Raw genomic sequence first — 12,577 nt, 5'->3', positions numbered from 1 at the left:
TTGATAGTGATTTTATTGAGAGCTCTATAATCAATGCACATTCTCCAAGATCCGTCTTTCTTTAATACCAACAAAACCGGAGAGCAGTAGGGTGAAGTACTCGATTGGATAAGACCCTTTTCAAGCAGGTCTTTCACTTGGTTCATGATCTCTTCATACTGGGCTTGGCTAACACGGTAAGCTGGCTGGTTCGGTGGTGTGCTTCCAAGAATCAGATCATTAGTATTAGTATGATCCTCAGGGCGAGATGACAGTAACTCGCTTGGCAGGCCTTCAAAGAACCAATCAACATGTGTGTGGAGAATATCTTGGTGTTCTTTGTCAAGTTCAGACATGTTCGTTCTGTGTTCATCATTGAACTCTTTCAAATAGATTGAGGAAACAAAAAGACTGGATTTCATTAATTTGGAATGGCCGAAGCCGATCAATAGGGACAGACTCGTCCTTCAGTTTTACATCAAGTATAATTTTTTGCCCTTTTCATTTGTCAAAGTCGCTTTCTTAGCCCGATAGTCGACCACGACGTTGTTCTTATGGTACCAAGGGACTCCCAGGAGGACGTCACACCCTTTCAAAGGCATGATGTAAAAGTCCTCGTGCCCTAAATACCCTTGACAATGCAAACGAAGTTTGCCAATGACAGGCGTAATGGCTATATCCCGTCCAGGAGTAATGGCTATATCCCGTCCAGGAGCCGCTAGAACTGCCTCTGCTGGTGGCCTCATCCTGTCAAGCGTACTCTCGACCCGCGCCGCCAATTCAGGTGAAATGAAGTTGGCCTTGGCTTCTCCATCGAAAAAGGTAAGGGATTCCTGATCTTTCACTTAGCTCGAAGCTCGACAAAGTTCTGTACTTCCATCTATCTGGCTTGGGTCGGTTCCCATGCAATCTGGTACCAGTCTTGCTTTCATCTTTCCTTTTCTGCCACATTCCTCTGCTACTCTAGAACTCTCTAGCCTGTCTTTAGTCGGTCCTTACTGTGCCTTTTTGGGGCACTTTGCGGAGATGTGGCCTTGTTCCCCGCAATCAAAACACTTCCCCTCTTTGAGATAGTTAGCCCTTTCTCTAAGAGTCAGTCGGGGTTGTGTATCCTTCTTTTCCTAAGAACTCTTTTTCTTTCTACTTTCATTGTTGGAGGTCTGTTTGGTCCTTTGAGTCAAGATCTCATCGGTGGGGTAAGTCAAATTCCCCGAATGTATCGAGAAACCCCATTTCGCATGACCCTTTAATTCTTGAATAGGATCCGACTTTTGTTCGAGGCAGTAATCTCGGATCTCGGTAGGGAGTCCACAGCAAAACCGCTCAATTTGTTCCTTAAAGGTGACCTTCTTAAATGAAGAGGTTGGTGGAAAAGAGTGTCAAAGCCTCTCGCAATATGCGTCCAAAGAATCTCCCTTGGTCATCCAAAGATGGTTCCAAGCGGTTCTTACATCCCGTTCGTACTCCCAGGTCAGCCAAGAAGAAATAAAGAGCCGTTTGAATTTCAACCACCGGAGCTTCTTTCCTCAGAAGAAGAGTGACCACCATGTTCGAGCATTTCCTTTTAGAAAAGATGCAGCCCTCCTAATCTTGGAGTGCTTTGAGTAATGCCCTCCAGAGAAGGCTATGTCAAACTGCTGGATGAAGGCCAAAGCCCTCAGAGCATCTCGGAATCTAGAAAAGGATTCAAATTTTATCAATTGTCCACCTTTTTTAAATTCTTTTGTCTTCTTGCTCTTATCTTTGAGGAAGGCGTATTGGTTGGCTCTGTAGAAGTGCTTCTTCTTTGCATAAAACATACTATTGTCGACGTTGCATCTCCAAAAGTTCATACTGTGTAGGCCGAGGTGGCCCGTACTCATCTTGTGCTAAGTAGAGTTGTCTCCTCCCGCCTCAGCGGTTGCAGAAGAGGTCGAATGATTTTTTTCGGAATCCGTAAGTGCCGCGTGAAAAAAAAAGGGATCAGATTTCCCGGTAGAAGAAAAATCGGCCGTGCTCTGATATCTGTAACAAACTTGGACACCCCAAGTCAAGATTCTACCCGACACAGCAGAGATTCACTTCAAAATACTTCACAGATCAAAAGAGAGTCGACACGGCCCGGCATAGTTCCGTGGCAAGAGATACTAGCCCCAAAGACCGGCGCCCCTTTTATTTCTTTTATATTAATCTTTGAGCAAAGTACAACTGACCCGCAGGTGCTCAGCGGCAATTGCGGAAATCCGTACGGACTGCCACATCAACAAAACAGCGTAGCCTGCAGAAATCTGTACTGTCAGTCAGCGGAAAATCCGGGCGTCCATACGCTGCCATGTCAGTCAGTCAGCGCATAATCCGGCCATCAGTACTGCCAGCGTGAATTACGGAATTCCGTACAGCTGCCACGTCATCTGGGTGTGTGTCCGGGCACTGCCACGTCATCAATTTGTGACACCATGTCGACTCTCCCCCTCTCTCTAGTCAAGTTCAGTGATTTTGCAGTTTTTGTTCGTGTGTTGTTATTGATTTCTCGCTTGGAGTGTCCAAGCCTATAACAAATCATGCTCTGATCTGCCGCCAGAGTTGACTCCCAAGGCTTATATTTAAAGGCTTTGGTGAAAAGCACGGATATAAAAGCTGACGCTAGGTTTTTAAAAGCAATTGCTAAAAACTGGCACCTCTTCTCCTGCTTTTCAATGCGGAAGGGCTGCCATGACAGCAGCTGTAATTTGCACCACATTTTGTGCTGAAGTTTGCCACATTATCAATGTGCAATCTCTCTTCCTCTCTTCTCTGACTCTGGCCGGCAGGTCCTAGTGCCATGTCATCACTTTTGTGACACTTCTGTCCCTATCAACTGCTTATTTGTGAGCTAATTTTTCCTATCTAGTGCTTCTTTTAGTGCTAGGCTTCATTTTGGCTGAGTGTTCGCTGCATTTCTAGAGTTATGATAGAAACTCAGTACACGGATATGTGTATTGATGTATGCTCGTGTGGGTGTGGGAGCTTATATTGGTACATAGTTCTTCACCCACTATTGGGCATCGACGACGTTAGCGTGTCATAGTCAATACAAATTGTGATGGAGCTGATGGTTATATTGTCTTGTGGATGACTACCATGAGTGTATACCTTGTAAAGTTGATGTGTGTGTGTGTGTGCAGAGATTAATTTTTGTAAATTCTAGACTTCGAACTGAAAAAAAATGCAGAGTGCTTTTCTTCTTTGTATCATGTTTTTTTTTTTTCCGCTTGTACGTGTTGTACTAGCTTCAGCTTAGTTCATTCCGTCCCATACTAACATCATATGTCACTAGCACCGGACAACCCTGCTAACACTATGTCTGTTCAGTGTTCATAGGTCATGTACGTGCGTGCCATAATATGTACAAAGTAATGATCGCACGCCCGCATGCACGCACACACACACACAAGGAGTCAATTAAAAATTATTTGACCATGTTTTTCTTTTGTAATCTCTATGTTTATTTCTTTTCAGGTATTTGTTGCCTGACCATGTGGGCATTTGCCACCTACACATCTCTTTCTCAGCCCATTTGGATTTAACTGTTAAGTATGAGAGTCATCGAAGCAGGTAACTTGTGTGTGCTGATGGACTGCTTCTTGGGTGTGCATATGGCTAGAAGGCCATGTATCTTGTAGTATGTCAGGTAGAACTTTTCTAAAGAAAATTCGTTCCAATGTGCCACGGTGCAGGGATTACACAAACCTTAATCTACCTGTTGCTCCATCGGCCGTTGATGCCACTGGACAGGTGACATTGTTGTTCTTTCAAGTGCATGTGATGTGTGTCCAGCATTATGTAGCCTTACTGAGATTACATTCCTATTTTTAGTTTGCTGTAGGAGCAGATGGGAAAAGAAAAGAGCCAGAAAGCAATGTGCTACATGCGTCCATTGAGAATATGCAGTATGATGTGACTATTGAGGTGCTGCACCAGGTAGGCAGTGAACATAGTGCTTGACATTCTTATGAAGCACAACTCAGAATTACTCAAAAGATGTTATCAGAGTTGTAATTTGTCCATAATTCCTGGGTGCTTGGCTTTTGCCTAACTGTAAACTTCTGTTTTGTTTGGGTACACTCTGCTCTTCGCAGATATTTTCGGCCTTTGGCTTTGTTCAGAAAATCGCTATGTTTGAAAAAAATACTGGATTACAAGCATTGATTCAATTCCAAGGTGTTGGGATATTTGCATTTGGCTTTTTTACTGGTATTTGTTCACAAACATGTGGTGTATGTAATGCTAAATGGCTTGTACTTTCTCAAGCATAGATGTTGCAGCTGCTGTTTCTGCCAAGGAGGCATTGGAGGGCCACTGCATTTATGATGGCGGCTTTTGTAAGCTCCATCTTGCATATTCTCGTCACACTGATTTGAGCGTGAAGGTCTGTTGTAGAAGTCGGAGCGTCATGTTTTTAGCTAATGCTGTGGAATTGCAAAACTCAACTTTACTCTGGTTTTGTGGGCCAGGCAAACTGTGATCGTAGCAGAGACTATACAATTCAAGATGCTGGAGTACTTAACATGCAGCCATCACTGTTAGGTCCACAGCCGTCGGGACTCATGCCATCAGCTGGTGTTACCAACACTACAATTGGAGATTTGACACAACAAACTGGGGAAGTTGCAGGGATTATGTCAAATGCACCTATGGTTAGTGGACAGGTGCCCAATTCCTTGTATGGAGTCACACAAGTAGCATTGTCTCCAAGCGGTGTTTTACCGCCGCCTGGATATAGTCCTTGGGGAAATCCTCCCTCACAGTCCTTCTCAGGACCGTTGCTTTCTACACCAGTAAATCCCGGTTTTGAGTATGCTCAGCCGCCTGGTTTCCAGCTTCCACATCAACTGCCACCCAATCATGGATCCTCAGTTTTTTTACATGTGAAATGGTCGTTCTTTGCATGTTTCTGATCAGGCTAAACCTCTCGAGCATCGGTCAGTAAGGGCTAAAGATTGGATATGTTTGCGCTTCATGTTTGTTAAAGCAACTGCCTTCACACTTTCTGAGTGCCTTGATCAAGCCTGACTTACTTACATCATTGGGTGATTTGCAACAAAGGATCCGCTTTATTTTGTGCCAAGAGTATATGAACAGCCAGGGAGCCTTGTTGATTGGTAAATATAATTTGATCATTGGCTCCAATAAGGTCAAACCTTTTTGTACACGAATGACCATGGTCTGAAGCTGTCCCTAGAGAGAAATTGTGTGTGTGTGTGTGTGTGTGTGTGAGAGAAGAAGAAGAAGAAGAAGAAGAAGAAGAAGAGAATTTTAACGTCATAGAAAACCATCCTAAGAGAGGAGAGGATCTCTAATGCTGTAAGAACAACCCCAAGAGACCTCAAAGATCAAGAGGGGCAAGTTATAATATTGTAGGAAAAATCATGACAGACCTTGAGAGAGAGAGAGAGTTTGCAAGCTCCCCTCTCTGGTCCTTATATAGTTTTGAGGTGTTCTTTAGAATATAGCACAGCTTTACTAGGGTCAAAGCAACACTCCATATGAACTCATAAAGGTATAACTTGCTTTACCAAAGGGTGTTAGGGTGGTTGGTTATCTAAGGCAGTAAGAGGTGCTTTGGATGTCTTGCATTAAGAGAAATTTTAGGAGTCCAAGGACTGTAATACCAAAGGGTTTTAAAAAGGTTGGTTATCTAAGGCATCTAGAAAGGGTTTTAGGGTGGTTGGTTATCCAAGGTGTGTAGAGGTGCTTTGGATGTCTTGCATTAAGAGAAATTAGAGTCCAAGGACTGGAAATCAATGCCTACTCTCTTGGCTGCATCCATGAATGTCTTGATGTGCAAGAAGCCAACGGTTAAGTAGAAGTTTACAGTTCAGTTGATTCCATGTCATGAACAAATGTACACAGCTCCAACTGGCATAAGCTGTTGCATCAAGCCTACTATGAAAGGTTTTGGGTGGGGGGGGGGGGGGGGCGGGGGGCAAATGTTGCTCAAGTCCTATGTAGAGCTTGTGAATTTCACCTTGCAGGCAAATACTATAGTTGATATTTACCCCTGCTAACACATGGTCAGTTACAGAACGTAAGGAAAAAAGTTGCTTTTTACCATTTTATGGCTGACAATGGCAATATTTGTCAACACTTTTCCTTTTCCCCTACGCATCAGCATGGGGAAGGTAGTACGGAGAACCTTGTACATAACTGTTTACAAGTGGACTTTTAACTATTTTATGGCTTGACATTGGTGCTAAACAACGTAGGCCTACAAAATGTTGAAAAAATTAGTGTAATTAGGTGTGTCAATTTACCTCTGTTGTTTCACATATGTAGGTTTGCCAAGTTTTTGGGAAAATTACCAAAATACCCCTTTAATTTGTGGAAATTCCCAAAATACCTCTCAAATTTCAAAAATTCCCAAAATACCCTTTTATATATTTAGCTGGATTGTGTACGATTTCCTAATCTTCATTCTTTTTTGACAATGTATATCTGTTTTTTAGTGCTTAGCATGTAATTTGTCACAAATTACCTCCCAAAAATCCTAATCTTCATTCTTTTTTGACAATGTATATCTGTTTTTTAGTGCTTAGTAGCCTGTAATTTGTCACAAATTACCTCCCAAAAAAAAACGATTTGTCACAAATTACCTCCCAAAAAAAAACGATTGTCTAAAAATAATGAAGCAATTCATCTCCAAAGCCTACATAACCAGCTCAAATTCTAGTTTTAGTATCTTGTATTCATAGGCAATCATAATGAAGCAATTCATCTCCAAAGCATACATAACCTACTCAAATTCTAGTTTTAGTATCTTGTATTCATAGGCAATCAATCTTTTCTTATGAAAAGCTATAATTTTTTTAAATTTTTGGATAAATTTACTCACAACCAAGGGTATTTTGGGAATTTTGGAAAATTTGAAGGGCATTATGGGAATTTTTAACAAAATATACTGGTGGGAATTCAAATCAGGGTATTTTGGGAATTTCCACAAATTAGGGTAGTTTGGTAATTTTGAAATTTGAAAGGTATCTTGGGAATTTCCACAAATTAGAGGGGTATTGTGGTAATTTTTCCAAATGTTTTTTTCGAGCACTAGAGCCCGACAATGGCAATATTGTCAACAAAATTTTCCCCTGCACATCAATACAGAGAACCTTGTACATAGCTGTGTATTTACAAGTGGACTTGCCACACCCAGAAAGGAACATTCCATGGGAGCAACTTCCCCATTGGAAGAATTTGGTAACACCCATTGAGCACAAGGCATGAGGCTCGAACCCACAAAGGCTCAACCAACCGAGCTACAACATACTTTCCTTTCAACTCCTTCACAATGGGCCGCTCTAAGAATGGATACAAATGCAAACATTCACAATTCAAGAACCTAAGTTATTATGGGACTTCAAAAACCTCAGGTTATAAGCATATTTGCGAGCCTGATGGTTGTTGATTTGTACTGCACTCTAGGACCAAAGGCTAAGAGATGGTAAGCTAGATCTGATAATTATGAACAAATTTCACGTATAAAGGAAGCAAGTAGCCATTCAAGAGCCCAATGTTGGCAAGGTATCAATGCATGGATAACAGAAGCAGCAATACTACGACACCCACAAAGACTCGAGAAAAACACAAAATCACAGGCAAGGGAACCAAAATTTCAAACTGCAGAGACCTATTTACAGGGTGGCTACATGCCTTGTACTTTTAATTGAAAGAGTACGGTCAAGCTTCCAGTTCTTTGAGTAGCTTCAAAACCAGCTGCATGGTCGGTCGCTTTGCAGGGTCCTCTGCAGTGCACAAGCAAGCAAGTTGCAAGAGTTTCACAAGCCTCCCTTTCCATGACCCATCACAATTTACGGCATCAAGGGCCTCAGCAGCTTGCTCTATCTTCACCATGTGCTTAACCCACCCCACAAGATTTCCACCCTCAACATCCTTGAATTCGACACCCGTCGGCTCCCTTCCTGTTAGTAGTTCCATCAATATGACACCGTAACTATAGACATCCCCCTTTGTACTGCACCTCCAACACTGGCCATATTCTGGAGGTATATACCCAAATGTGCCCGCTATACCAGTACTCACATGTGTCTCACATGCACTGATGAGCCTCGCCAGCCCAAAATCTGCGACCCTTGGTTCAAAATTCTCATCCAAAAGTATGTTGCTTGCCTTCATATCTCTGTGAATAATATGAGGGATGAGAGCATGATGTAAAAATGCAAGACCCCGAGCAACACCAGAAGCTATCTTGAACCGCTTTTCCCAATCCAAAACCTCAAGGGCATCCGCCCTGTTCCTAAGCCAAATGTCCAAACTACCATTGGGCATGTAATCATATACTAAAAGCTTTTCTTCACCAAAAGAACAGTAGCCCAACAGTGGAACAAGGTTTCTGTGCTTCACTTTGCCCAAGGTTTCCATCTCTGCTAAGAACTCTCTCTGCCCTTGAGCCCTTGACAGGCCCAACTTCTTCACTGCCACTATCTTTCCATCGGGGAGCTCCGCCTTGTATACTGTCCCAAAGCCACCGTCCCCTATGATGTTGGTTTTGCTGAAATTATTAGTTGCCTTCAAGAGGTCAGCTAAGGTGAGCCGGAGCAAAGGCCTTTCAAACATAGCAACGTTGATGCTCAAAGGCTCTCTCACTTTCTCTGGAAAATACAGAGCATTTTTCTCAAAAGCCAGATGGTCGAGCTTGTCATCTTCCACATCCTTGGTTGGAGCAGCTTGCTTGAGCATCTTTCTTCTCAAAAATGTGACGATGATGCAAAAGCAAGCAATAAGAACACCGGCTGTAATGGCCAAGACTGCCCCAGGCTTAAGCAATAAAGTCACATGCCCATCCATTGATGCACATTGTATGGGCAACATATGACCACAGAGGGCATCATTCATGAGATATGAACTTGCAGAAAAGTTACCACACTTACCGGAGTCTGGTACCCTCCCTTGTAAGTCGTTCCTGGAAAAATTCAAGAAAGAAAGCACTTCAAGGTCACATATCTTAGGTGGAATTTCGCCTGATAGAAGATTGTCAGACAGATCAAGGTATGACAACTGCGTGAGGCTGCTAAGCTCCACAGGGATAGACCCTGTAAACTTGTTGCCACGAAGGTTGAGGTAAGACAAGCTAGAAAGATTGCCCAAGCTCTTCGGGATTGTCTCACTGAAGAAATTACAGCTCAAATCCAGAGCTTGCACCTGATGCCAATCCACGCTCTCTGAAAGCAACGCGGAGATGCCCCCTGTGAGCAGATTGTTGCCGAGGTAAAAGCCAACGATGGAAAACATCTGTGAATACTCTATTGGAATTTCGCCGCCGAGCTGATTATAGCTAGCATCTATGTGAGTCAACCCAGAGAGCTGTCCCAGTGATGGTGGAAGAGGACCTGAAAGCTCATTATGAGTGACATTTAGCTTGACCAAGCTTGACACCTTCCCGAGCTCGGAAGGGATTTCACCATTCAGATTGTTGTGGCCCAGATTGAGCCCTTGCAACCTGCTCAGATCCCCTAATTGGGGAGGGATGCTACCTGTCAAGGCATTGCTTGAAAGATCGAGTGTTGTGAGGTTATACAGCCCAGATAATTCTTCAGGGATCGAACCGTTAAGCTGATTGCCTTGAAGTAGGAGATTGACAAGAACAGAGCATTTCCCAATACCGGGAGGTATGCTGCCGATGAAGTTGTTGTAGGAGAGGTCCAGCACACCAAAATGTTGGGTAAACATGGAATCAGGCATATTGAACTCCTTAAAAACAGAGCATATTCTCTCTGGGATATGCCCAGAAAGCTGGTTGTGCGACAAGACAAGACAATCAAGCACAGGCAGGCGTCCAATTTCCAAGGGTATCTCTCCACTTAGGTGGTTGTTGCCCAACTCAAGTGTAGCAAGCTGCACACACGTTCCCAACTCGGGAGGGATTTTTCCACTAAATGCATTGAAGCCCAGAGTAATAGTAGTCAGATTCTCAAGCAAGCCAAGCTCAGCTGGGAGGGGACCCTCTAGACGATTGTTGTCCAGAGAGAGCTGGCGCAAAATCTTTAAATTTCCAACACCAGGCGAAAGAATGCTCGTGAGATAATTGCTTCGGGCAGAAATCTCCATAAGAGACTTGGATTCCCATATCCTCTCTGGTATAGGCCCAGAAAAATTGTTGCCATCAATGCTAAGTGCAACTAGCAAATCCAACTGAGCAAAGTACCCTGGTATCCCCCCAGAGAGCTGATTCCCATTGAGCTCTAGGTCTGTCAACACCGAGCAATTTTGAAATGTCTCATCTATACTCCCATTGAAGAGGTTTTTGTTCAAAAACAGCTGAGAAAGGCGGGGTGCCTTGCAAATTTCAGCCGGTAAGGAGCCCGACAGACGATTCCCATTGAGACTGAGGGTAGACAAAGAGGAGCAATTGCCTAATTCCTTAGGAATGCCCCCTGTGAAGAGATTCGTAGCTAAAAGGAGAGAAACCACATGTTGCCACTGTCCGAGCCACGACGGGAGAGGGCCACTTAAGAGATTGCCCTCTAGCGACAAGAAGGTTACAAACTCCATCTCTGCCATGGCGTCAGGGAGCCCTCCTGAAAGTTGGTTGAAAGAAAGCTCAATAAATCTCAGCCTGTTGCATTTGCCAAGTAACTCAGGGATGGAGCCATTGAGGCGGTTGTAGGGCATGATTATGGAGGTAAGGCTTTGAAGATCACCAATAGACTCTGGAATGGGCCCTGTTAGCAAATTCTGGGTAAGGTCTATCTTGCTCAATGACTGCAAACGTCCGACTTCTGCTGGCAAAGCGCCTGAGATCTGGCACGACGCCATGTAGAGGTTTGTGAGGTTAACCATGTTGCCTATCTCTGTCGGTAGAGGCCCACTGAAGGCATTTTTGCCAAGTGAGAGATCAACAAGGCTCTTGAGTTGGCCTATTTCAGGGGGAAGGGGGCCTGTTAGAGCATTATTGCTAAGATCCACGTACTGCAAGCTTGAGAGGCTGCCGAGCTCAGGAGGCAAGTGGCCCGAGAGCTTGTTGGTGGAGAGGTCCAGAGAAAGAAGGTTTTTGAGCTTACCCAACTGAGGTGGTATGGAGCCCAGCAGGGCATTTGCATTCAGGTAAAGATAGGTAATAGAGGCCAAATTCCCAAGTGTAGAAGGAATGGTACCCATAAAATGATTAAACCCAAGGTCTAAGATCAGCAAACGAGGAAGAGAGCCAAACTCAGGAGGTAGAGTACCTGACAAGAGATTGTTATGTAGTATAAGCTCCTTCAGCTGGGCCACCTTTGCAATTTGGGAAGGAATTTCACCTGAGAATCTGTTGGAGCTGAGGTCCAGATGCTGCAAATTTACCAAATCCCATAGTTGGACTGAAATGTTGCCTTCTAAATTCATCATGGGCAGTGATAGGGAGGTCACTTTGCCTTGAGTGCACTCCACACCTGTCCATCCACATGGCGATTCTGCATTTGCCGTCCAATCAGACAAGAAGCGCGCCTCTCTGAGCTCATCCTTGAAGCTGATGAGGGAGTTCACTTCGGAGTTGACGCTCCCATGGCAGCTCCATGGCAAGAGACAGAGCAAGAGTAGCCAAAGGGAGCAAGCCGTGCGTGCGTGCATGGTGCGGTGCAGAAATAAGCTTTTGCTCTAGGGGGTTGCTATGTGCAGAGAGAGCCGAACGCTCTTAAAGATGAACTGGTGCGAGCAAGGTATGTGTGAGAGGACCTAAAGTGTAGACAGGCAAGGCCACCACACATTGATCAGTTAGGAAGATCTACAAAGCTTTGTGTATATGTGTGTGGCGTATTATTAGCCAAGGGTAGCTAGGAGTGGGGAGCTAATTGGACATGGAAGAAGCAGGCAAGCCTACATTGACCTACAGGCCTCAGGCTTCCATCCTGCATTGGGACAGGGAGCTTGGGAATATTAGTGTGTGCGTGTGTGTGTGTGTGTGTGTGTGTGAGTGAGGGTTTCTGTGTCAGATGTCAGAGCGCATGCTTGGCTTAGCACGAGTGGAGGGAGCAGAGAAGTCTTAGCCAATGCTTTACGAGCACCAAAAAAAAACACTCGGCCAGGCCGCAGCGTTATGCAGGGCATGGCAAGCGAGCTCTCATCAAGCCTGCGTGCAAGGACACCCACTATCTCGCACACATGAGGTTCTTCTCTTCCTCCTCTGTTTTCTCCACTTACGAAAATGTGGGCAGCAGGCTGCAAACTACAGGTAGGCGACTTGGGCTACTCTCCCAACGAGTCTCTCTTTCTCTCTCTCACACACACACGCGCGCTCTCCCCCTCTCTCTCTCTCTCTCTCTCTCTCTCTCTCTCTCTCTCTCTGTCTGTCTGTCTCCCTCTCCAGTAAGAAATTTTGTATAACAGAAAGCTCTCTTGGTAGGTTAGCTTTGATGGGAGTCTGGAACCCGTGGCACAAGAAAGACGCCTGACTAGACTAGACTCCTTATAGAGTCAGAGAGAGAGAGAGAGAGAGGAGAGAAGAAAAGGGAGTTTTTGAACAGACGAGGTTTGAACTCAAGACGTACTCAAGTGGGAACCAATGGCCAAGGTCAGACTTGAACTCAAGACGTGTGACGAGAGACCTAGAGAAGCAATCCCAAGACTTGCTACGAGAGACATTAAGAGTGAT

General features: G+C 44.5%; 2 protein-coding genes across 7 annotated transcripts in view; one reads left to right on the top strand and one right to left on the bottom strand.

The window, feature by feature from the left end:
- The window catches only part of LOC147420955 (polypyrimidine tract-binding protein homolog 1-like), a 61,447-nt gene extending 56,461 nt beyond the window's left edge, over nt 1-4,986 (top strand). For all 6 annotated transcript variants that reach the window (XM_086504381.1, XM_086504382.1, XM_086504386.1 and 3 more), the window contains 6 exons: nt 3,457-3,552; nt 3,675-3,732; nt 3,814-3,918; nt 4,077-4,158; nt 4,254-4,366; nt 4,452-4,986. In XM_086504381.1, the coding sequence (XP_086360507.1) occupies nt 3,457-3,552; nt 3,675-3,732; nt 3,814-3,918; nt 4,077-4,158; nt 4,254-4,366; nt 4,452-4,895 (898 nt within the window). In that variant the 3' untranslated portion in view covers nt 4,896-4,986. The remainder of the gene's footprint in view (nt 1-3,456; nt 3,553-3,674; nt 3,733-3,813; nt 3,919-4,076; nt 4,159-4,253; nt 4,367-4,451) is intronic.
- A 2,594-nt stretch (nt 4,987-7,580) lies between these two features.
- LOC147420954 (uncharacterized) lies at nt 7,581-12,360 on the bottom strand. The gene has a single exon (XM_086504004.1). It carries the CDS (start codon nt 11,554-11,556, stop codon nt 7,669-7,671), a length of 3,888 nt encoding a protein of 1,295 aa, XP_086360130.1. The 5' UTR covers nt 11,557-12,360; the 3' UTR covers nt 7,581-7,668.
- Nucleotides 12,361-12,577: the final 217 nt, after the last annotated feature.

The sequence above is a fragment of the Adiantum capillus-veneris genome, chromosome 28 (genome assembly GCF_014529385.1).
Source record: "Adiantum capillus-veneris isolate H3 chromosome 28, ASM1452938v2, whole genome shotgun sequence".
In the NCBI taxonomy this organism is placed as follows: Eukaryota; Viridiplantae; Streptophyta; class Polypodiopsida; order Polypodiales; family Pteridaceae; genus Adiantum; species Adiantum capillus-veneris.
Note: the sequence above shows the minus strand (reverse complement) of the source record. Positions and strands in the feature narration are given on the sequence as shown.

Coding starts and splice junctions, on each gene's coding strand:
- LOC147420954 (XM_086504004.1), bottom strand. CDS start 11,556: ATGCACGCACGCACGGCTTGCTCCCTTTGGCTACTCTTGCTCTGTCTC.